This window comes from Camelina sativa, chromosome 16 (genome assembly GCF_000633955.1).
Source record: "Camelina sativa cultivar DH55 chromosome 16, Cs, whole genome shotgun sequence".
Lineage (NCBI taxonomy): Eukaryota > Viridiplantae > Streptophyta > Magnoliopsida > Brassicales > Brassicaceae > Camelina > Camelina sativa.
The window spans coordinates 6244615-6270856 of record NC_025700.1 but is presented as its reverse complement, the minus strand read 5'-3'; the positions used below and the strand labels follow the sequence as shown (position 1 = coordinate 6270856).

Here is a 26242-nt window from a genome sequence, read left to right as displayed (position 1 = left end):
TTCCATGCTTAAATTCTTGAATTAACTTCAAGCTGCTTCCAGTAACAAGGAGGTCATCAACGTAAACTGCAACAATCAACAGATGCTCCTCTACTTGCTTTCGATACAGAGCAGGTTCTTTAGCACAACGCACAAACTTCAGTTCCATAAGAATTTCATTAAGCTTATGATTCCAAGCTCGAGGAGCTTGTCGCAAACCATAAAGAGCTTTGTTCAATTTATACACTAGCCCTTCACATCCCTTCTTCTTAAACCCTTCAGGTTGAGAAACGAAAACTTCCTCTCTGAGTTCTCCATGTAGAAAAGCCGTCTTTACATCTAGATGATGTACTTCCTAACCTCTTGATGCAGCCAACGCGATGATGAATCTGATGGTCTCAAGTCGTGCTACTGGAGCGAACACCTCATCGAAGTCGATTCCATGTTTTTGTACGTATCCTTTCGCGACTAACCTTGCCTTGTACTTATTAATGCTCCCATCCGAGTTTCTTTTAATTTTGAACACCCATTTTAAGCCTATCGGCTTCACACCCGATGGTAACTCTACTAGATTCCAAGTTTTGTTTTTCTCAATCGAACTCAACTCCTCATTGCAAGCTTCTCTCCATACGTCTAGCACTTTTGCTTCCTCAAAGTTTCTAGGTTCATCATCCAAGCTTAACAAGAGTCGCTCTGCTTCTTCCTCTGCATATAGCACATAATCATTCAAGTAACTTGGTCTGACACTCGGTCGAACTGATCTTCTTAACTCAGGTGGAGCTACTTCAGGTGCTTGTTCTGGAGTTTCTACCAACACTTCGACTCTATTATCTGAGTTACTAGTTGGTTCACAATCTGCTTCAACTTCTCTTAAGCCATTGTTACCAAAGTTTCCAAAACTCACAGTAAAGGACCCTGAGACTTCTTTCTCACCTTGTATCTCATTCCAGTTCCACTTCTTTGTTTCATCGAAGGTTACGTCACGACTTACTGTTATCTTACGTGTTGAAGGATTGAATAGTCGGTATGCTTTACTTCCTGGTTCAGTTCCAAGGTGCACCAATGCACGTGACCTATCATCTAATTTTCTCAGATGCTGTGACTCCACCCGTGTATAGCCAACACATCCAAAAACACGTAGGTGTTCCAAATTCGGCCTTCTTCCTTTAAACATCTCATACGGTGTTTTGTCTAACAGAGACCTTGTGGCTACTCTGTTAATCAGGTATGTAGAATGCCTTATCGCCTCTCCCCATAAGTAGTTAGGAACCTCCATGTGCTTTAGTAGGCTTCTAGTCATCTCAAGCAGAGTTCTATTTCTTCTTTCCACCACCCCATTCTGCTGTGGTGAGTAAGGAGCGGTTAAATGTCGCTGAATGCCAGATTCTGCACAGTAGTTCATGAACTCGAAAGACACAAATTCTCCCCCCCCTATCGGTCCTGAAAACTTTAATTGTTGTTCCACTTTCTTGCTCAGCGAGGGCTTTAAACCTTTTGAACGCATCAAAGGCATCACTCTTGTCCCTTAAAAGCAGAGACCACATGTAGCGAGAGTAATCATCAATAAGCACAAATACATACTTGTTTTGTGCTGCTGTTGCAGGTGAGATCGGACCGCATAGGTCTCCATGGATCAGATCAAGTGGTCGTGCAGCTCTGAACCGTGTTGCCTGAGGAAATGTCTTCCTCATTTGCTTTCCTAGCAAGCATGATGCGCAAGTCTTCGTAGCAAAAATCATGTCTGGAATTCCAATGATGAGTTCCTTTCTAACCATCGATTCCATTGTTTTAACATTGAAATGACCAAGTCTCTCATGCCATCTTGTAGGATTTTCTGCTTCTCTGACCTGCAATAGGTTACTCTCAGCTTCCATACGAACTTTATACAGCCTGTTTTGCGACCTATTTGCTTTCACCAAAAGCTTCCCATCGCGATCGTGTAGTGTCAAGTAATTCTCTTTCATTCTAACCTCACAGCCTGTCTCTGTTGCTCGTCCAAGACTAAGAATGTTGCTCTTGAGAGCTGGTATCCAATAAACTTGAGCCAAAAACTTCCGATCGCCTGACTTCGTGACAAAGAGAATTGAGCCTCTCCCTTTGATATCGACTCGCGAATCATCACCAAATCTTACTTTACCCGTAACAGTCTCATCTAGCTTGGTAAAGTAACTTCGATTCCCTGTCATGTGGTTATTGGCTCCGTTGTCAAGGTACCACATATCATCTCCAGCTGTCTTAGTTTCAAATTTTTTCGGATGAACCTTTTCCTCATTGAGAAATACTACCTCATGCATCAGTAAATCTTCAGTATCTTGGTTTTCAGATTCATCCGTGTCTTGAATCTCCTGAAGCTTAAGCAACCTCTCGGGACAATTAGAGGCGTAATGACCATGTTTATCACACCGATAACAAACTATCTGAGACTTATCTCTGTTCTGATAGTTGCCACGACCACGTCCTCTACTTCTTCCTGCAGATCGTCCACCTTTGTTTCGTCCTTGGTCATAACCCTCTCGGTGATTATTTGCATACATAAGTTTGGTTTGATCATCCTCTTGATCTTCCTCATCTCGAATTCTTTCCTTATATGTCTTAAGCCGACCAACTATGTCCACAAAACTTGTCTTGTTCAGATCAAGAACCTGCTCTAAAGCTGCAATGATGTGGATGTACTTCTTCCTTGGTAGGCTATTCAGAAATTTTTTCACCAACTTGGGTTCTTCTATGCTTACGCCTAAAGCACCTGACTTTGACCCAAGTTCAGACAATTTTCCCACAAAATCGTCGATTGTATCAGTAGTTTTCATCCTCATCCTCTCGAGCTCTGACATAAGGGTTTGTAGCCTCGCCTCCTTTACTCTCTCAGCTCCAACATAGCGAGACTTGATTGCGTCCCAAATTTCTTTAGGTGTAGCAAGATTACCGACTTGTAGGGTTAGAGTTTCTGGAATAGATTGGAACAGAAGAGCCTTAGCTAGATTAACCTTATCAGCGTCAGCTTCCCCTGTTTCAACCGTTTCCCATACCTTGTTTACCCTTAGCATCACGTTCATCTTCATCGCCCACACCGTATAGTTAGTGGTGGTAAGCATCGGGCATTGGAGGTTTGACGTGCTTGTTTCCTTAGGTGTGGATGTCATGGTGACAATATCTCCCATCTCTTTCTTGATCAACGATATCTTAGTTCAACGAAGATTATGTGTTTTGGCAAAGATTCAATAATGCTCTGATACCAAATATTGAATCTTAACACAAAGTTTAAACAAATAACTCTTGTTTATTGCTTTAGAAACTTCTCAAAACCAAAGCACCTTAATCTCTCTAATCTCACAAGTGTTGTTACAATCCAACAACTCCTTATATATAGAGAGATTCTTTATGTAAGACAATAATTAGACAACTCCTAACTAGTCCTATTCCTAATCTCTTTGGGAACCATGACTCGGTGAGATTAGGACAACTTATTCCTTAAGCTAATTCAAGCTTATCTTCAACAATCTCATAAGAGCTGGTTTCACATATGGAAATTATGATGGGCAAAATATAGAACCCAAGTTTGATATGTATATAGGGCCTAATCTGTGGACTACGGTCGACTCACCATATGAAAGCAATTATGAGATCATTCACAAGCCAAAGTCGAACACTTTACAGATTTGTCTCGTCAAGACGGGAGAAACAACACCAATGATATCAACATTGGAACTACGGCCACTAAAAGATGGCCTATATCTTACTCAAAGCGGCTCTTTAAGACTCTCAGAACGGTTGTTCTATCAGAATGACTATGCTCCTGGTCTACGGTACGTCAGCTTAACTTAAATATGATTTATTGCCAACCACAGCAACTAAACGTCTATCATTTTTTTTATCGATTTATTGAATGATAAAAACGACTAAAATAACTAGGATCCTCGAGATAATAACCTTAAGACTACATAATGGAACATCTTTGTGATCGCTGCGTTGGCTTTTTCTCATTTAACAAGTAAGATTTGTTCAGATTAAGAGAAAATAGGCTTGACTTCTATGTCAAATTAACAGCTCATGAATAGAATAACTAAATTATGAAAATAACATAATTAACCGAATCGATTACAAATGTTTTTTTTTTTAAACGCCAATAGATAGATGAAGAATTTTTTTTCTCTAATTTAGTTATAATTTTAAAATGTGCCGGATAAATTTAGTCAATCACTTATTATGTTTTTACGTTTTATCATTCACAACAAGTTTTTATGAATGGTATGTACTCAGCGGGATCACATTCTCAAAACGTGAAAAGGTTGTATATATACCATTCAAAAGGGGCGGATCCACTTTGATCAAAGTCAAGGGTGGTGCATGTAAACCATATGACAACACAAATCATTTAATTTGAATAGAATTTAGTAACGTTAAAGTGGCATATTGGTAAAAAATACACCAGCTTAATAATGAAATACTCATGTGTTTGATCCCCTCATCTCTACCATTTTTATAGTTTTTGCACCCAGTGTGAACTTTGGCTAGATCCTCTATTTCAACCCCAATATATATTCCAATTTATATTTTCATAGTTTTAAGAATTATCACTAGATATGTATTTTTACCAACATTTTGTCAGTTTGTGTAAGTAATACTCAAAAGAGAAAATTCTTATCCAAATTTCAGTGCTTTAAAAGTGAAAAGACATTATTTACTCTCTCCTCTTCAACCAACATAATCGCCATCCTTTCAATTAAAATAATTAGTGAAAAAACTATATAACTACTGATTGAAATTTTTGTTATGGCCATCAAAACTTTTATTTTACTTATGTGAATTTAAATTAATATTATGAAAATTAAAGAAGAGATAAGTGTAGGGGTACTATTGGTAACCACTGTTACTTTTGGCTTTAGAGATTCTGGCTTTAAAATTTTAGCTGCAGAAATTTTTATTATAAATGCATTACATGTATAAACTTTAACTGTTAAAATTAGTAACAAACAACTTTCTAAGCTAGTTATATGAGCAATCAAAAATCCATTAATTACTAATCAGTATATTGTTTTGAATGTTACTCTCTATATGAACATTAATTTTATAAATTCTTTTACACCATCATTAATGATGATGATGAAAATATAAATAAATTATTATTATTATGAAAATGGATCTTAAAAGAAAATAAAATGAGAATGTTTAATTTATAAAAATAATATATGTAATATATATATATATATATAAATTTGTGGAGAGCTTTTAAATATAATGGAAGTGAAAAAATAAAGCTTTTATATTTGTTTAGTTTTTTTGTCAACTAGAATTTGTTTAGTTTTAAAGGCTGGTATTTGAGGCTTTAAAAAATGAGAAAAAAAAAGTGGTTTTCAAAGCATTTAAAAAAAAGTAAATACAGGGAAGTGTCTTTAGTGGTTATAACACCAATTTTGCGACTGATCCCAACAGAGTTCAACTCCACTAATTATAATACCCCGTGTTATAGGGATTGGCTAAGAATTCGGATCTTGTCAATTCATGATAACAAAAAAAAAAGTAAATACAGAAAAAGTGTGATTGGCAAATAAATGGTTGTCAACGCTTAAAGTTTTTAAAGTCTTAAAACTTCATGCACCAATCAGCCCCGTAATAACGTCCTAACCGCCACTTTTAATGGACCTCACATCCTTGTATAGGCCCGTAAATCCACCTTTATCTGACGACGGTTTGCTATGTAGAGGAGGTTTAATGACTTGTTTACCGATTCTACAAATCATTACATGATATGTCATTTTTCTTTATTTTCACTCACACAGTTCCGACAATCGCTTCTGGAAACATCACCCATCTTCAATTCGCTCCAGCTCAAGCACGTTTAACTGTAGAGTTCTCTCAGGATGATTAACCAAAAACATAAGTGCAATTTGGTGACATAGGTGACCAAATCAGTTCTTTCAAACCTCTCCACTTTTACCACCGTATTTCCTAAAATCGGAGTGTTACAAATCTAGTAAAGCGTTAGAAATAAAATCAAATTTGAAAATAATGTTAGATACATATCATACTTTGTACAATAAATTTAGTATCAAATTCTTCCAATTCTAAAGCGGACTACTTAGCTCATTCTTCGAGACAACTTGTTTCAGAAGTTTCTTTGTAAACTCATTTGCTCCGGATTGGGCTTTCCCTCAAGGAGTAATATTCTAATTAATGTGTGGTTGACAAAAAAATCAAATTATTACAATGTTGTTTTCATTGATTTCTAACCCCTATAATAACATAAAATTTTAAAAAATATTGAGATGCATAAATATACAGGAAGATGAGAAAATGATTACTAAGATGATAATCTAAAACAACAACAACAAAAAATAACAACAACAACAAAAAAAACCAAACAGATATATTTAATATTTAGGATATAGTGAAAGAATATGAGTGAAATGAATATTGTTAGGATGGGAAGTGATGGGAGTTACAATTAGAAAATAAACAAATTATGGGAATTCCAATTCAAATTTATTGAGTGTTAAAGAATCTAGAGTTGAGAAATATAGTTAATACATAATTTCACTTTTATATCAAAGTGTGGTTAATTTAGAAATATGTTTGTCAGTTTTATATTAAACTGTGAGTTAAGTGTATATGATTAAATGTGTTTTGTTTGTAGCTTAGTTTAATTAGAAATATTTTTTTTAGAAGTTTTGTTTAGTTACGTTGCCAAGTAGATCAATCAGTAGTTATATAGTTTTTTCACTAAATATTTTAATTGAAAGGATGGCGATTATGTTGGTTGAAGAGGAGAGAGTAAATAATGTCTTTTCACTTTTAAAGCACTGAAATTTGGATAAGAATTTTCTCTTTTGAGTATCACTTACACAAACTGACAAAATGTTGGTAAAAATACATATCTAGTGAAAATTCTTAAAACTATGAAAATATAAATTGGAATATTTTTTTAGAAGTTTTGTTTAGTTACATTGCCAAGTAGATCAATAAAGAGAGAGTTAAATTTTACTTTTTAAAAAAAAATATTTGGGTTCACCCTTAGGATTTAGGGTGAACCATTTTATTCACCTCCTATTTTTTTAATCAATTTCAGAATTTTTCTACGTAAATTAAAAAAAAAAAAATCTGTAAAACTAATGTTATCTTATATGAAACTTTCAGGAAAGAATATAACAGTTTAAAAAAATTATAAGTATCAAAGGTATTTGGAATTCTCAACAAAGTAATCGGAAATATCGTTGATAAATTCTAAGTTTTAATCCCTAATCACTTGTTGCCACAAGTCATTGCGATGAATTCATGCAATCAAGCAAAATCCATTAGCACACTAAGAATTCATGCAATCAAACAGTCTAAGCAAAACAAGTTTTTTTAAAAGTTGATCTTATTGGAATGAATACAACCTCGCTATATAAGGAAATGCTATCTATTCATTTACGATCATATAGCTTTACATATCTCTAATTGATATCGTTATTGTAATTAGGCATTTAAGTCTATAGCTTCTTCACCAAGTCTAGGTCTGTATATATCTTTGCCTTTGTGGCTTGTTAATAACACAAGAAAACATTCAGTCTCTTTCTGTTCATGGTATCAGAGCCATCACGGCAAAACAAAAATGAGTGAACAAGTTGAAAACAGTGAGAATGTGAGAAACGAGTCAGGGGCTGATGTCGGAAAAACTAACTCGACATATCAGTTGTCTGCAACTGAAAATCCCGGCAGAATCATTGCTCAGGTGCAATTCACCGGTGAATATTTTGATGAATGGGCGCAAGCAATCAGATCTGCTTTGCGTGTGAAGAAAAAGTTTGGATATGTTGATGGGACTGTGGAGAAGCCAAAGGAGGACGCACCGGAGTATGAGGATTGGATGTCCGTCAACTCCATGGTGGCTTTATGGATTCTCAACACCATCGAACCAAAGGTGCGTAGGACACTTGGTAACAAAGACAACCCGAAGGATCTATGGCAGGAGATCAAAGATCGCTTTTCTGAAGGCAATGGGCCAAGAATTCAAGAGATCAAGGCTGAGTTAGCAAACTGTCATCAACAAGGGATGAACCTTATTGATTACTTTGGAAAATTACAGATCCTGTGGGAGGATCTGTTGAACTATGATCAGTTCCCGACGTGTCAATGCAGTGGATGTACCTGCGACTTGCGTCTTCAGTTGGAGAAGAAAAGAGAGGATGATAAGGTGCATCAGTTTCTTCTTGGTCTTAACGATGAAGTTTATGGTGGTCTCTGCACAAAAATCATAAGCAGCGAGCCACTCCCAAACCTGAATCAAGTTTATTCCAAGGTGAAAGCAGTGGAACGTGTACGTATGGTGATGAGGAATCGAGAGGAGCAAGGCACGCAAGCTGCAGCCTTTGCAGTACAACTCGCGAAACCTTTTGAAGCATCAGAAGATAAAAGCAAGCTTCTCTGCTCTCATTGCAAACGACGTGGCCATACCAAGGACTCATGTTTTCAACTGGTTGGTTATCCACAATGGTGGGGTGAGAGAGGAGGAAAATCAGTTTGTGGCCGTGGATCTGGGGGAGTTGCAAGAGCTACTGCAACGCAGGTCTTAGGATCTGAAGATCACAGCACCGAAGCTTCAAGGAGTGGTTTCACTGGTCTCAATAATGATCAGTGGAAGACATTGATGCAGCTCCTCGAAAACCAGAACAAGGGGCCATCGAATCGACTAAGTGGTAAGCCTGATTCTCTTGACTGGGTTCTTGATATTGGCGCTTCTAATCATATGACAAGTAGTTCTGCCTTTCTTAGTGATATAACAACAATCCTATCCTGTCAAATTGGTCTTCCTAATGGTCATACGACTACAACAGACAAGAAAGGGACAGTTTGTTTCGATGATAATTTCTCATTGCAGAATGTATTGTTGGTTCCTCAGTTGCGTTGTAATCTGATCTATGTTTCACAACTCGTAAAGGATTGCGATTGTGTGATGCAAGTTGTTAACATCGGGTGTGTGTTACAGGACCGTACAACGAGGGCGTTGATTGGCGCAGGTGAATTACGAGAAGATCTATATTTCTTCCGACGCATAGGAATTTTTTCTGCTTTTCGCATGAATAACAATGGAGCCGAAGATACTTGGCACCAGAGGCTTGGCCATCTGTTAAATGGCGTCTACGATTTGCTTCCAGTTCTTAGTAAACGAGTTTCTGATTTTTCATCTTGTGATGTATGTTTGCGAGCTAAACAAACTCGCGATACGTTTCATTCAAGTATTAATAAAGCGTCGAGGATTTTTGAATTAGTACACTTGGATGTATGGGGACCCTATCGCACCTCTAGTACCTGCAACTCCAACTACTTTCTAACCATTGTTGATGATTTTTCACGCGAGACTTGGGTATATTTTCTCCACGACAAAGCTCAAGTCAAGAATATATTTTCCCGCTTTATGAAACCTGTTTCTCGCCAGTTTGATAAGCAAGTTCAAATTGTCCAAAGTGACAACGGCACCGAATTTGTGTGTATGCATGACATGTTTGCTGAACACGGTATCATTCATCAAATGTCATGCGTCGGTACACCACAACAAAACGGGAGAGCAGAGAGGAAGCACCGTCACTTATTAAACGTAGCTCGAGCTCTGCTTTTTCAATCCAATCTACCTGTGAAATTTTGGGGCGAGAGCATTTTAAATGCTACTTATGTCATCCATCGCACGCCCTCTCCGTTACTCCAAGGAAAAACCCCTTATGAACTGCTTTACGGTGTTGCTCTGGAGTATGATAATCTCAAGGTCTTTGGTTGTTTAGCCTATGCTCACAATCAACAGCGGGGTGGTGACAAATTCGCCTCTAGAAGTATGAAATGTATTTTTGTTGGATATCCATTTGGCAAGAAAGGTTGGACTCTGTTTGATCTCAACACAGAGCAAATCTTTGTCTCTCGTGATGTAGTATTTGTTGAGGGTGTGTTTCCATCTTATGATCTGTCTCATGGTGCTTCTCAAGTTGATGTCAACTTAGATGGTGATTGGCTTCCTGATGAATCCCCATCATCTCCTACTACTCGTGACTCAAGTCTCATTCCGGATGTTGATGTACCTAGTGACGGCATTGTTCACTCTCAATCATCATCTGGGCCTCTTGATCCAACACCAGAAAATGAGCCAGAAAACTCTATTAGTCATGGGCCTGAGCACAGCCCAGCAAACACATCATCGTCTTCTTCTTCCGCTGATACTCATCACACGGTTGAGCCCAACAATTTTAACGACAGGGAGGGTTCCTCCAACGATGAACCTGCACCGGTTGAAGCACTGGGTCGTGGACAGCGAGCAAAGCAACCTTCAATTAAGCTGAAGGATTTTGTGCTCCATACGGTGACTGCTGGTCCGATTTTGCCGGAACCCACCTGTCCTTTCCCAATTTCGGACATTCTGACCTCTGAGGAATTATCCCCACAGCACCGCGCTTTTCTCATATCCCTTACTCACAGCACCGAACCCACCATTTTCCGAGATGCGATGACTGACACGCGGTGGACTACGGCCATGGGGTCCGAAATTGATGCTCATGGCGTTAATCACACATGGGACATCACTGAATTACCGAAAGGTAATAAAACTCTAGGATGAAAATGGGTATACCGAATCAAATATCTTGCCGACGACACCATTGAGCGCTATAAAGCGCGTTTAGTAGTTCTTGGCAACAACCAAAAGGAGGGTGTCGATTATTCAGAAACCTTCGCCCATGTGGTCAAGACGACTACCATTCGAACCACACTCAACGTTGCTGCTGCTCGAAATTGGTCTTTACATCAAATGGATGTACATAACGCATTCTTACATGGTGATTTGAATGAGGAAATTTATATGAAATTGCCTCCGGGTTTTCATCTTGAGAATGGTGAACGCAACCTTGTTTGTCGCCTTCGGAAATCTCTTTATGGCCTTCGACAGGCGCCTCGATGCTGGTTCGAGAAACTGCAGACAGCATTACTTCGGTATGGTTTCAAACAATCTTATTGAGATTACTCGTTATTCACATTACAACGAGGTGCTATTCAGCTTTACGTTTTGGTTTATGTGGATGACTTAGTCATTACGGGAAGCTGCTTAGAAACAATTTCAGAGTTCAAAGAGTATTTGAGTACTTGTTTTCACATGAAAGATCTCGGGGCTCTCAAATATTTTTTGGGTATAGAGGTCACAAGGAGAACCGATGGGATTTTCCTCAACCAAAGGAAATATGCACTCGATATTCTCCAAGAAATTGGTCTTCTCAACTGTCAACCTGAAACGTTCCCCATGGAACAGCAACACAGTCTTGGTCGTGTCAACAGCCCTCTATTAGCTGAACCCGCGCGGTATCACCGCCTGGTTGGACGCCTGATCTACCTTCTTGCCACAAGACCGGATCTGACGTACTCAGTTCACATTCTGTCTCAGTTAATGCAACGACCAACACATGCTCATTGGGATGCTTCTCTTCGCGTGGTACGCTACCTACAGGGTTCCCCTGGCCAAGGTATTCTTTTAAGTTCAGATAATGACCTGCAGCTCACTGGTTGGTGTGATGCAGACTGGGCGGGTTGTCCTGTTAATCGCCGCTCACTCACTGGCTGGTTTGTCTCCCTTGGCAACTCGCCCTTATCTTGGAGATCAAAGAAACAGAATGTTGTCTCCATGTCCTCGGCGGAAGCAGAGTATCGCAGTATGTCTTTAACACTTCGTGAGCTCAAATGGTTAAAAGGTTTGTTAGAAGATTTAGGCGTCCAGCAAGCCCAACCGATTGATCTGCATTGCGACAGTCAAGCAGCGATTCATATAGCTGTAAATCCAGTCTTCCATGAGCGTACGAAGCATGTCGAACTCGACTGTCACAACGTGCGTGACACAGCTAAAGCTCGACTCATTCGACTTTGTTTTGTTCATTCGGTGTCTCAGCTTGCGGATGTTTTCACCAAAGCCTTAGGACGTCGGGATTTCGAAGGTCTCATTGGCAAGTTGGGCCTTCACGATCCTCAGTCTCCAACTTGAGAGAGGGTATTGGAATGAATACAACCTCGCTATATAAGGAAATGCTATCTATTCATTTACGATCATATAGCTGTACATATCTCTAATTGATATCGTTATTGTAATTAGGCATTTAAGTCTATAGCTTCTTCACCAAGTCTAGGTCTGTATATATCTTTGCCTTTGTGGCTTGTTAATAACACAAGAAAACATTCAGTCTCTTTCTGTTCAGATCTCAAACTTAAATATCAAGACTAACAAGATTTGAATGCAAAAAAAGCCGAAAAATGAATTTGAGGGGTTTAAATCGATAGATGAAAGGCGACCTCTCAGGTTAAGGTAGTTGACTTGACTATTGTTTAATCTTGGAAGTTCATGCCAAGATTAATCCACCCCATCATACTGATTTGCTAAATATGCATGAACTTCAAAGATTACCTCTCAGTTTAAGGTAATTGACTTGACTAATTTTGATTAATCCACTCCATCATACTACTTTGCTAAATATGCAATTTACAAAAACTTCCGTTCGATTTGATAAATAAATAAAAAACTTTCCGTTCGTATTCACAAGTAAGCTAGCATCAAATCCAAGTCTAACTAGCCACTAAAAAACACTAAATATTAGTAATTTTTAGCTAGGATTGCAAAGCTCTTACTGAATTCAATAGATTATATATGGACAATGGCGAGGAATGGATGTAGAGAAATCATTAATTATATGATTTTCTCCACTAAATACATCTTCTATTTCTGACAGGTATCCAGATGACGTCTACGATCGTATATGGAGTGTAACTAGTCCTTGGACTGGGAGTGATGAGAAAGTGATAAACACTACTCTCACCGTAAACGTATCAAATCCCTTTGAACCACCAAAGGCTGTATTTAGGACAGCTTGGACGCCGAGAAATTCTAACAAGCCATTGCAAATTTACGTGTATTCAGGGATCCCTGAAAAAATTTATGCATACCTTCATTTTGCTGAGATTCAATCCCTACAGCCCAATGATACCAGGGAATTCGACATTTTATTGGATGAAAGTACTATTAGCGCAGCTTATAGTCCTAAGATGTTACAAATAGATACCGTATACAACAAATCTCCCATGCAAGGATACGTGCTGAAGCTAGTGAAAACAAAGAGGTCAACTCTACCACCAATTCTCAATGCTATTGAGACTTACATTGTTATGGAGTTTCCATATTCAGAAACAAATCCTAATGATGGTACGTTACTACGCACCTCTTGCTGACCGTTTTTGTTGATACTAATTTTTGATGTCTTTATCTTTTATATGATCAGTCGCTGCTCTCAAGAATATTCAAAGTACTTATAGACTGAAGATAATCAGTTGGCAAGGAGATCCTTGTCTCCCTGAACTATGGAAATGGAAAGGTATAGAGTGCAGTTATACAAATAAGTCTATTCCACCAAGAATCATTTCCTTGTAAGATCATTCAAATCCTACTTTTATTGGTGAATCGTCTGTCCCTTAACTATATCAGTTTACTTGAAATGTTTTGCCATGTAATTAACCAGAGTCTTACCGGGAAACCAATTGAGAGGAAGCATAGCGCCTAGCATACAAAACTTGACCGAGTTGCGGAAACTGTAAGGTTTCTCAATTTTTAGATGAAAGTTTAGTTTCATTCGTGTTACTTTGTTATAAGAAAAATACCCTAAAATAGAAAGAAAAAAAAACAAGCGGTTATAACTATTAAAACATGTCTTATTACAAATAAAAAACTGACTCCAACGAATTATAAACTTTCTACAATCCCAGGGATTTATCAAGTAATAGTTTGTCTGGAGAAGTGCCTGAGTTTTTAGCCAACATGAAATCCTTGTTGAGCATGTAAGTGCTCCAAACCAACATTTATTAATCTTCTTTATATTTTTGTATTCAGCTTGATTTAGTTTCATAATCCGAGTTCCATATATACTTCATGCAGTAACTTAAGTTTTAACAAACTTAAAGGTACAATTCCTCAGGCCCTTCGCGAAAGAGAAAAGAATGGGCTAGAACTAACGTAAGAAACTTCAAATATATTATCTTCATACAGTTTTCTTTGTTCACTTGTCTTTTCCATTTTGCTTTGCAGTTTTCAAGGAAACTCAAAGATTTGTCAGGCTGATAAATGCAAAACTAGTAACACAAGAGTACTTGTACCGATTGTTGCATCAATTGCTTCCCTGATCGTTATTGTAGCTGTGGTAGTTATCTTTTTAGTTACCAGAAGGAAAAGAATGTTGAAAGGTACGTACAAGATATCCTACAATACCATAGCATACTAAGATCCCATAGAGTTTAATTTTCTAGTTTTATAGTAAGTAATACCTATGATATAGTTCGTCGCAGATCACCAATTACTAAGTCAGTAATTTTAACCAAAAAGAGAAGCTTTACGTATTCGGAAGTGATAGCACTGACAAATAACTTTGAAAGAGTTCTTGGAGAAGGCGGATTTGGAGTCGTCTATCATGGCTCTTTGAATGATACAGAACATGTAGCTGTTAAACTGCTCTCTCAATCATCCACACAAGGGTATAAGCAATTCAAAGCAGAGGTAAATACAACCAGAATATCCTCTCCAAATCTCGTGTTACATCATATGGGTGTTTATAAAATCCTCATGTATATATATATATAGTTAAGAACGCGTGCAATAGACACAAAACAGTAAAACTAAATACATTATTTGGCTTTGAATTTTAAATTTTAACAAGGTTGAGTTGCTTTTGAGGGTTCACCACACAAATTAGGTAAGCCTCGTTGGATATTGTAACGAAGAAGACCACTTGGCCCTCGTCTATGAGTATGCTTCCAACGGGGACTTAAAACAGCACCTCTCAGGTAAATGTGCATTTGGACATAACTATTAGCGCTAAAGAGTAAGCACTCGTTAGATTTTATGCTTCTTGTGCCGATGATAAAATACAAGGCTAGTAAAAAGAAGTTGACATTTATATCATAGCAAATACAGGAGAATCAGACGGAGTTGCTTTGAGTTGGGCAAGTAGACTTAGAATCATTACCGAGACTGCACAAGGTATGCCGATTAATTGATTGTTGCGCATTCCCTTACATTACGTGTTGGTTACTTAAAGGAATATATATGATACAATAGGATTGGAGTACTTACACACTGGATGCGAACCCCCAATGATCCACAGAGATGTCAAAACTACAAATATACTTCTTGGCGAGAACAACCAGGCAAAACTCGCTGATTTCGGACTCTCTAGATCTTTTCCAGTTGGAGTTGAATCTCATGTGTCTACAAATGTTGCTGGTACTCCTGGATATCTTGACCCTGAGTAAGCATTATTAGGTCAAATCAAACTACAACATCTATATTAATTTTTTTTTATGGTAAAGATTGTAAAAATGACTTGTTGTGCAGGTATTATCGAACAAACTGGTTGTCTGAGAAGAGTGATGTATACAGCTTGGGGATTGTATTGTTGGAGATGATCACAAACAAACCCGTGATTCAGAAATCTCGTGAAAAACCTCACATAGCAGAATGGGTGGGATGTATCCTTACGAAGAGAGATATTGAGAACATTATGGATCTAAATTTAAATGGAGATTATGACTCAGGTTCTGTTTGGAAGGCTCTTGAGCTTGCTATGTCGTGCGTCAATCCCTCTTCTTCGGGAAGACCAAGTATGTCTCAAGTTGTTATTGAGTTAAAGGAATGTCTTGTCTGTGAGAATTCAAGGAAAGGAGGACGATCAGACATGGATTCAAAGAGTTCCCTTGATTTAAGTACTAGCTTCACTACTGATGTTACCCCTGCTGCAAGGTAGTCTCTACAAAGCAAAATCACCTTATGCAAATTTTAAATCTTCGTCAGTTCCATACAATGTGACATGATTAAATTTTATGTAAAATCTCTCTTTTTACCATAAGTGCCTGTATGCAATAATCGCATTACAACCTGAAACTTTTTTAAGACAAAGGTTCTTTGTCTAATTTTCATTATGATATATTGACAACAACAAGTTATATGGGAAAAAAGGGACCAGATTCTTTATTTTATTCTGCTGTATACCCTATTGACTAGCGCGGTTATGCTGGCTTATATATTCGATAACTGTCCTCTCTAATCAAGCTAGTCACTCATATTCTAACATCATCGTTTCCCAAGTTGGCTTCTCCTTTTAAAGTATGGTTCATAATAATGTACTTCGGCTTCAGGTGGCACTTCAAAATATTGAGCTTAAAAAATATTTTTTGTTTACGGTGTTTTTTTCTTTCCACCTCAACCAATCAATAAGGCGCCAGTCGCCACTATTTAAAAAGCCATAGAGGAATATAGGTTCTAAGCATGTCGTGATCATGGTGACCAAATATCACAGTTGTTTATGTTCTGTCAACAATATTTTCATAATCATAAGTCAAAAGTCAACCATCAACCTTAATCCTTTGACTTACAAAATGAACAAGGAATATATCAGACAGGCGATATCTGTCTTCTTTTCATAAGCTCTTCAAAATATGGAGAGTCTTCAAGAACTTTTCCTAGCTCTGATCATTGTGGCCTTTGCCACTACCAAACATCTAATTCAAGCTCAGCCTGATCCGAAAGGTTCACTCTTACAAACACTTTTAAACACATCTAATTCTCTTTTTTGTTTTTCTATATTTGACATGATCCCTTTGTCGCCTCTTACCAGAATTCATCAACTTAGATTGCGGTTTACACCCCGCGGCATCTCCTTATACCGAACCATTAACCACACTAACATACACATCCGACGCCAACTTCACCCAAGGTGGTAAAAGTGGTAGGGTCCAAAAGGTTTGGGAAGAAGCCTATAAGCCATTCACTGTTCTAAGATATTTTCCAGATGGAATACGAAACTGCTATAATCTAAAAGTCACTTCAGGCGCAAAATATCTTATCAAAGCTCTCTTCCTCTATGGAAACTACGACGGGCTCAACAGTGGCCCGATATTCGATATGTATCTCGGTCCTAACATATGGACAACAGTCGATTTAAAAAGCTCTATACTTTCTCGAACACAAGAGATCATACACATCGCAAAGTCGAGCTCTTTGGAGATTTGTCTTGTTAAAACAGGGAAGACTACACCAATCATTTCAGCTTTGGAACAAAGACCTTTGAGAGATGACACTTACATCACTACAAATGGTTCCTTGAAGCTCTTAAAACGCTATTATGCTAGCGATTTGTTTGGTCCATCGATTCGGTAATATAACTTTTCTTACGTTACAAGCAACAGAAGCTTGTAAAAGGGGGCAACTGGCTTTTAACAGCTCTTGTTTACCGTTTCAGGTATCCTTCAGATATATATGATCGTGAATGGAAGCCAGTAAGTCTTTCTTTTGGGTTAAATTTCGTAAACACAAGTCTCAACGTAAACTCCTCATCTCCTTATGAGCTACCACAAGAAGTGATTTCGAAGGCAGTCATTAACAAAAACGTGACTGAGACGTTATCTTTCGACTGGTATGTTAATAACCGCGAGGATCAAGCTTTCATATACCTTCATTTTGCTGAGATTCAAACACTTAGAGAAAATGACACAAGAGAGTTCGACATTATATGGAAAGGAAACGACGGAAACATTACAAACGCAGCTTATCGCCCTCCGAAGTTACAACTAGAAACTCTATACAACACATCACCTATGAAATGTAGGTTTATGCAATGTACAGTGGAGCTGGCTATGACTAAAAGCTCAACTCTCCCACCAATGGTCAATGCTATAGAAGCTTACCAGGTTATTGAGTTTCTAGATGCAGAAACTAATCCTGAGGATGGTTAGTCAATCATCACTAGTATTTATAAATGTTTTTTTTAAAATATTAATTTTGGTTTTCTTGTTAGTTGCTGCGGTCCAAAACGTTCGAGCCACTTATGAATTGACTAAAATCGACTGGCAAGGAGATCCATGCGTTCCTCGATTGTTCAAATGGGAGGGTATAAATTGCAGCTACACAAATTCTTCTATCCCACCAAGAATCATTTCCTTGTAAGACTATTTATTTACAGATTTCATTTAAAATAATTACTGTTTAGATCTCTAAAAATATGGTTTGTTCTGTTTTTCAACCAGAGACTTATCATCAAGTGGACTAAAGGGGGCCATAACACCTAGTATACAAAATCTAACCCAACTACAAGAACTGTGAGATAACAATATCCATAAAACTGGAGTTATTGTGTTATAAGCTTTTAGATTGCTTCTTCATTGTTTATCTTAATCGACTGGTAGGGACTTATCAAACAACAACCTAAGTGGAGGAGTGCCTGAATTTTTAGCCAACATGGAATCATTGTTGATCATGTGAGTTTATTTCTTGGTGAACAATCAATGATCATATGTTTTCATCATATATATAATAATGTTCTTCTCTGTTTTGACAGAAACTTGGGTTGGAATAGCTTAACCGGTTCAATTCCTCAAGCCCTTCGCGATAGAGAAGAGAAAGGGCTAAAATTGGTGTAAGTGTATTCTCCCTAACCGTTTTTTGGTTCCTGATGATTTTGCGTGTTCAGTACCATTCTTGTTCTGTAGTGTTCAAGGAAACCCAAATCTATGTCTCTCGGACTCATGCAAGAACAAGAAAATCCTAGTGCCGGTTTTAGCATCGGTAGCTTCAGTGGCGGCTCTTATCGCCTTATTGGCTCTCATTTGTATTTTGAGAAAGAAAAAGCACTTATCAAAAGGTATATATATATAGATAAATAGATTCACCAATCAAGAAGTACACAAAGGCTTAATACTCTATTAAGTTTCATGGTATAGAATAATGGCATTGCTTATGATTTTTCTCTATGCAGCTGCTACAAGAGAATTACCAAGAAAGTCATCAATCTTTGCGAAAAAGAAAAAGTTCACTTACTCGGAAGTGGTTGAGCTTACGGAAAAATTCAAAAGAGTTCTTGGGGAAGGAGGGTTTGGCGTTGTCTACCACGGTTCTTTGAGTGATACCGAACCAGTAGCTGTTAAAGTTCTCTCTGAATCATCAGTTCAAGGCTATAAAGAATTTAAGGCAGAGGTATGCAATATGTTACATTCTTGCACTTGTTTGAATATTGAAAAATCTGGTTTCAATGTGTTATTGAGAGATTCATTTATATGAAATGAATTACAAAAAAAGGTGGAGCTTCTTCTAAGAGTTCATCACATAAACTTGGTAAGCCTTGTTGGCTACTGTGATGAAGGAGGACATTTAGCACTTATCTATGAGTACATGGCTAATGGAGACCTTAAACAACATTTATCAGGTAAACAATTAATACAAGACATGTCTGTATTTTTATCATTGAATCAATAAGTTTTCTGTCTTTAACTAACTTGAAAGGAATTAGCATTTACATTTACAGGAGAATCTTCTGGACCTACTTTGAAATGGGCTAGTAGACTAAAAATTGCTATCGAGGCGGCTCAAGGTTAGTTCTTGTTAACTTCATAATATTGCAAAGACATTATGAAACTTATACTTTCCAATTCCGTTTTGGCCTACCGTACCATACAATAATCACTCAACATGGATATGAGTTTTTGTCCATAGGTTTAGAGTACTTGCATGTTGGGTGTGAGCCGCCAATGGTTCATAGAGATGTCAAAAGTACGAATATACTACTAGACGATCGTTTCGAGGCCAAACTCGCGGATTTTGGACTTTCAAGATCGTTTTCTGTCGGAGCTGAAACTCAAGTGGCAACAGTTGTTGCGGGTACACCCGGATATCTTGATCCAGAGTGAGTTCTCTAGTTCATAGACAACTATATAGACTATATAGTGTTACTTCAACTTTAATATTTGTCATTAAGAGTTCCATTAAACTTAAAACTTTTTGCAGATATTACCTAACAAATTGGTTAAGCGAGAAGAGTGATGTCTACAGCTTCGGCATAGTACTACTAGAAATCATCACAAACCGAGCCGTGATTGAGCTAACAAGAGAAAAAGCTCATATAGCAGAATGGGTAAAGATTCTTATAAGCAGAGGAGACATAGAAAAAATCGTCGACCCAAACCTTGCTGGAGATTACGACTCAAACACAGTCTGGAGGATACTTGAACTAGCAATGTCATGCGTGAGTCACTCTTCATCAGATAGACCAACCATGTCCAAAGTTGTTAACATACTTAAGGAGTGTTTGATCTCTGAGAAGTCAAGAATAGGACAGATTCATCAAGATGATGGTGACTCAAAGAACTCAGAGATGACTTTAAATTTCGGAACCCAAGTTACCCCTTTTGCACGCTAAAATAACAAAGTGCTCTGATCTATTTGCTTAGATGTTTTGTGTCTAATTACAAATTTGTAAGCCAACAAAACTNAAAAGGGAAAAATTTTTTTTTTTTTTTTTTTTAGTATTTAATTTTTTTTTTTACAGCTCCATTATTGTCACGTGCGTGGCCCAGAACTGGATAAATGTATAAAAAATAAAAAAATGTTCTTTTTTTCTCCAGTGGTGAGATCTGAATCAGAGAATTAAGAACTCAAACTTAGAAATCAAAACCACCAAGTAAGAAGCAAGAACCCTAGAATCTGAGGAGGGTTTTGAGTTTTAACACTAAAAATCTGATCTTGTGAACTGGGTGGGTTTTTTGAATCGGATCTGAAAGAAAAATATGAAAGAAGGGAAAGCTTCAAAGTCGAATCATCAAGAGCAGCATGAANCCAGTGGTGAGATCTGAATCAGAGAATTAAGAACTCAAACTTAGAAATCAAAACCACCAAGTAAGAAGCAAGAACCCTAGAATCTGAGGAGGGTTTTGAGTTTTAACACTAAAAATCTGATCTTGTGAACTGGGTGGGTTTTTTGAATCGGATCTGAAAGAAAAATATGAAAGAAGGGAAAGCTTCAAAGTCGAATCATCAAGAGCAGCATGAACAGATTTATCACCAAAACGGTCACTTGGGTTCTTTCAAATTCGCCAAATTTTTTGATTCTGAAGCTTCATGGGACAAGGTACAATGTTTTCTTGATTTATTTTATAGTTCTATTGAACCGATCGCAGAATCTTTCTAATTTTTGAGTCCGTTTTGGTACATAGTCAATTTGTAGCAATTGAGAGTTTCAAAGTTGATCTCTTTCTCCTATGGGCTTACTTAGTTGTAGCAGTTGAGCTCTAAAGTTGGTTTCTTTCTTCTGTGTGTGTGTAAAATTAGTTGTAGCAATTGAGAGCTCTAAAGTTGAATTTTTTTTTTACTTCTTTGTGTGTACAATTAGTTGTAGTAGTTAACAGTGCTCTTTTGGCACATCTTGAATCACTACGACTATAATAAGAACTAGTTATGGAAAACGAAAAGGAATGAATATGTTTCCTTATTGTGATGATTGAATCTATTTAGAGAATATTCTCTGTATGATGAAGTAATGATTTGTGTTGGTTTATGCTTAGTTTCAAGCGGTTTTTTTTGTTAATATTTGGTTGTTGTGTTGGGATAGGATCAACTGGGAGATGTATTGCATTGGATAAGGCAAGTTGTTGGATTACTCTGCGGATTGGTTTGGGGTGCGATTCCTTTGGTTGGAGGCATATGGCTACTTCTGTAAGTTTTGTCATCTTCTTACAATATTACAGTACTGTATGACTAGAAAAGAGTTGAAATCTCCTGCGTAAACTCAAGTAAGGAGTTTATAGAAATCTTTTGTGCTCGATGCATGAAATCGAATCAATTTAGCCACTATATCATTTGGTTTCCTTGGCTTTGTTCCATTTTGCTGATCAGAAAACTCTTAAAGATCATCACTTTTCAGACGACAATAAGCATTTGTCCTGTGTCCTTAGCTATCTACTTTTATGAACGTTTAACCTTAAAATTGTATACCTGTTTGCAAGAAAAGACTCCACCTTTTTATCTAAGCCCATTGGAATTATAATATTCGTAGTACTGTAACTTCTAGGTGAAATTTTGTTTGTCATAACAGAAAAACAGAGCTAAGTTTTATCTACTAGTGTTTTCGGTGACATTTGTAGAGTTTGATTTTTCTATTGCAATCATACGACATAGCAGGTCCGTCGTATTGATATAATTTGTCTTAAACAAGTAACATCGTTGATCATAAACTTTTGCAGATTTCTGGCAATCTCCTCAGGCATAGTATACGGTTACTATGCATTGATTCTAAAGATCGATGAAGAAGACTTTGGTGGTCACGCAGCTCTGCTCCAAGACGGTCTATTTGCTTCTCTAAGCTTATTCCTGGTATGTAGAGTCTCCCCCACTCTCTTTGTCTACAATTCTCTCTATTCTCAATCTTCATACAATCTTGGTAATTGATTTTTGGGTGTGATGAATAATGTTTCAGCTTGCGTGGATCCTGGTGTATAGCTTATCTAGCTTCTGATAGACACGCAATATCTTGTGCTTGAGCTGCTCCGAACAAGTTTAGCAGAACGTACCTGTCATGGTTTCTCCGATTTAGGCTGTGCACTTCATGCTTTTGTTTCTCTGAAGATGGGAACTAGCATTCGTAGATTTTTCTTATTTTTTGTGGTTTCCATTTGTTTCTGTTAAGTTTTATGTTTTCTCATTTTGTGTAATAAGACTGATAGTATTATGCAAGAATGTGTTTCTAAAACTAATTGAGTTTCTCCAAAATTTTGAATAAAACTCCTCACTGATAGTGAACAACTTCTAGATGATCCTTGAAAAAAGGTAAACCACAAAAAAATAGGAACATATGAGAGGGAAGGTGTCTTACCTAAGGGAAAAAAATAGGTAAACCACAAAACAATGCGTCTGCCGGGAGTCGAACCCGGGTCTATTGCTTGGAAGGCAATTATCCTAACCGTTGGACTACAGACGCTTCGTTGATTAGGTAATCAATATTTATATTACCAAATTATACAATTTCAAACATCTCATTTATCTACATAAACACATATTACATTTTTTCCCTTGTTGATTGAGAATTGTATCATTGAATCATTAGCAATAAGTCCGGTTTGAAGAGGCTCATCATATACATAACGTCTTGAAATAATACTTGGATAGAAGATTCAATTAACTGAGATTCAGCGGCTGAAATCTTACATAAAACTTCTACAAATTAATAATGTGTGGACCTATGAGAAACAAAACCACGCTAAAAATACATCATTTACTTATGTTTTTACTTTTTACCATGGGGTTAGTTGAATACAATTTTGTCCAAAATTTGATTAATCTAGCAACAGAACCTTTAAATTTCAAACAAAACCAATTTATGAAAATAAAAGCCTCGTGACTTCTTTCTACCATCACAATCACAACTACATGTCCTACATTCACTTCTCTCCCAATAAATTCAAAAAAAAAACAAATGAATCATGGCCTATTGAAGTAAGAATCCCACTCATGCTTCTCAACATTCCCAAACACATTATATTTCCAAGAATACTTCTCCGGGAAATCAAAAATCTCCTCGTTCCCTTCCTCAATCCTCTTCCTTAACCCCTCCACTCTTTGCAACACTCCTTCCACCGCAACATCAAACGCATCTTCAAACCTTCCCGTATCTTCACTCTTGCTCCACGGGTTAAAATACATTAGCCTCGGTATCAGCCTTATCACTTGTTCCCTCATCGCGAAAACTCTCGTCCTCGGGATCCTACTCAAAACATTCTCTATACTCACTTTACCTTCCTTCACGTTTTTCTTCGGTATGAAAACAGAATATTTCCCGACATCTTTCGGTAAATGCCAAATGTATTGCGCGTAAGCTGATCCTGGATGGAAGAAAACCGGTATGCAACCAGCTAAGATCGAGTCGAACGTGGAGCGGCGTGTGTATGAGTCACCCGGTGGTTGGAGACAGAACGTTGAGCTCAGAAAGAACTTCATGATTTGGTCGGGTTTGTAGCATTTCTGTGAACCCGAAACGCATTCAAGAAGCTTGCATTTTCTTTTCGAAGCTTTGCATTGGTCCATAATCTCGGTTCTTATGCTGTCACCGAGGTTTGGACGTGGAGCACCGACAAAGGAGAATAGGTATCGACGATTAATTCTTCTCATTCGCATCTGCCATTGGATGATCTCTGCGTAGGTTGAAGGGTGGAAATAGGTCGGGTAAGGAACAGCGAACCCGTGGTAGTTCCATGGGCTTGATTCGATTAGTAACATCGTCATGTTTCTTACTTCCGGTAAGATCATTAACCTGGCTAGGTAGATAGAGAGACACCAATGAGAAAACTTTTCTAGTAAAACAAAAAAAAACTAAAACATTCTTTAGCACCCTGCCCTCTATTATGTAACCTAGAGAAGTGACAAAAAAAATAAAAAAATCTCAAAAACTAAAACATTCATGAGTACCATGCTTCATAACTATACGTTTTTAATATTCATTTGACATTAAATATTTAATCATCAATCAGGATGGTGGTGTACCTATTGCCCCAGTCGGATTCATTCTCAGGTGTACGCATAAAGTCCCAAGTGGTGCGACCAGCCACCATGAAATGGTCTCTTCCGTTCATCCTCTTCCATTCCCGACTCTCCCTAAGCCACTTCATCAGATCAAGCGCCGCGGCATCTCTCATGGAAGGGAACGGTCCCCACAAAAACCTCATCAAGTCTAAACCCGGATAGTAAGGAACATAGACCGCGGAAGCCAGAGACGAGTTTTTGGTCAAGCACTTGTACTGCTTCATCCTGTTGTGGAATATCACTTCCAATGTGAATTGGTTCGTGGCATACCAACCAGAAACTCCCTCCACGTTTGGTAGACGAGGGCCTAAACCGAAGTTAGACGTTAACTCGCACATATCTGTCCATCTGCTCAGTGTCCAGCAATTCTTGAGAAGCTCTTCGTTAAACAAAGACGGAACCTCGTGCATATACACGTATTTTCCTTTACATGGATCGTTACGTCTTGTTTCTATTGGCCGTAACGTAACATTCTGGTCTTTCTTAGGTTGGTTTCTCTTGGAGTCTACTCTGTTTTTGGCCTTGGAAGTAATGTTATTGGACGCGTAGTTTCTCTGAGTTTTTGGTTGGGATACTTCTTCAGAGGTGTTATCACCTTGGAGATCATTATCAGATCCATCATTCTCCGATTCCTTGCCTTTCTTGTCCTCGAAATCTTCATCATTATCATCAACTTGCTCTTTCTTTGGTTCCACGTAGTTCTTAGACTCGAAAAAGTTTGGTTCTTTGTCGGACGATTGATGATTCTCTTGATCACTATTCTCCACCTTGGTCTCTTCTTCATCATTACGACGAACCCTTTTCTTATCTGCCTCCACTCTACCCGAAGATCTCGCCTTTCGTGACTCTCGATGTCCTCTCCTTGCCCTCGATGACCGTCCACTTATTATACCCGAATCAGCTCGCTTCTTCTCGTTCTCAACTCGTTTCTTCTCGTTCTCAACCCTTTCTTTCTCGAGTTCTTCAACAAGATCAGCCACAACCTTCTTGTCTTCTGACATCTGATCAACCGAAGACGAATCGACGGAAACAGGAAGAGTGCTGTTATCCACGGAAATGTCTTCAGAGACAACGACAGGAGCTTCATCGGATTCGTTGTTCTGTGGGACGTTTTCGACAGGGAGATCGATGATGTTTTCTTGCCGGAACAATCTCTCGTGGTTATGAACGGTTTTTGCGGAAGAACTGAAAAGGTAAAGCAAGACAAGCCAGAGGAGGAAAGAGGCCATTGCAACGTACCAGAACTGGGTTCTGTACTTTGAGCTAGACTTCTCCATGGCCATCGTTCCTCCTCTTCTTTGTGGTTTTCTCATGCATTAATTAACCAAATCTCACCTCCAAACGCCAAAACTTGTTGCTTGCAGTACAAGAAACCGTGAAAGATCTGTTGTATTATTGGGTGTGATTGATAGATTAGGACAATATCGATGGATCTGTCGTAGATTTAGAAAAACTAATACGAAGGCTGAGAAAGAGTCTTTTGTTACAGAGAGATGGGTGAGATTTATGAGGGTGTTGAAGCGTTCAAAGGTCTAGGTTTTCTTTAGTGATTAATCAATATATACATTTTTTTTAATTACCTTTTTATTTATACTTATTTACATAGTTAATCCCTAAAAAAATTCTAAAAATAGCATTACTTCAGATTTTGTTTCCTAAAAATTTTACATTCCTTTCCAGCTAAAAAAATTTACAGCAAAATAAATATGGAAACAGAAACTATAATATATTTAACCACATCTTCTATTATATTTTGAAGATATTTTTTTCTCTTAATTATTTGCAAACAAAGAAAATAACAATTTGATTGCCATTTTATTTTCCAAAACCTGTGAATTTTGATTCTTAACTAAGAAGAACTTCGATTCACATTTATTTAAATATTATAAT

General features: G+C 37.7%; 3 protein-coding genes, 1 non-coding gene and 1 pseudogene across 5 annotated transcripts; 3 read left to right on the top strand and 2 right to left on the bottom strand.

Moving 5' to 3' along the window:
* Nucleotides 1–15758, top strand: part of LOC104753433 — a 20369-nt pseudogene extending 4611 nt beyond the window's left edge.
* Nucleotides 16450–20678, top strand: LOC104753432 (probable LRR receptor-like serine/threonine-protein kinase At2g28960). 2 transcript variants are annotated; one of them, XM_010475687.2, is made up of 13 exons: nt 16450–16540; nt 16629–17166; nt 17253–17740; nt 17808–17952; nt 18037–18108; nt 18196–18267; nt 18348–18425; nt 18499–18650; nt 18765–18982; nt 19085–19211; nt 19311–19376; nt 19499–19688; nt 19790–20678. In XM_010475687.2, the coding sequence occupies exons 1-13, from the start codon at nt 16450–16452 to the stop codon at nt 20199–20201; spliced, it is 2649 nt and encodes an 882-aa protein (XP_010473989.1). In that variant the 3' UTR covers nt 20202–20678. The 2 variants fall into 2 exon arrangements, with proteins under 2 accessions (XP_010473989.1, XP_019093088.1); XM_019237543.1 differs by lacking the exon at nt 16450–16540 and having other exon boundaries at nt 16850–17166; nt 19296–19376.
* LOC104749985 (uncharacterized protein C20orf24 homolog) lies at nt 20415–22571 on the top strand. The gene is made up of 4 exons (XM_010471706.2): nt 20415–20909; nt 21390–21493; nt 22021–22150; nt 22254–22571. Exons 1-4 carry the CDS (start codon nt 20784–20786, stop codon nt 22290–22292), a joined length of 399 nt encoding a protein of 132 aa, XP_010470008.1. The 5' UTR covers nt 20415–20783; the 3' UTR covers nt 22293–22571.
* On the bottom strand, nt 22683–22754 carry TRNAG-UCC. The gene has a single exon. It is a non-coding gene; the product is annotated as a tRNA-Gly (tRNA).
* On the bottom strand, nt 23233–25680 carry LOC104749984 (probable xyloglucan galactosyltransferase GT11). Its single transcript, XM_010471705.2, has 2 exons — nt 24314–25680; nt 23233–24083 (listed from the first exon to the last, which is right to left on the bottom strand). Exons 1-2 carry the CDS (start codon nt 25663–25665, stop codon nt 23255–23257), a joined length of 2181 nt encoding a protein of 726 aa, XP_010470007.2. The 5' UTR covers nt 25666–25680; the 3' UTR covers nt 23233–23254.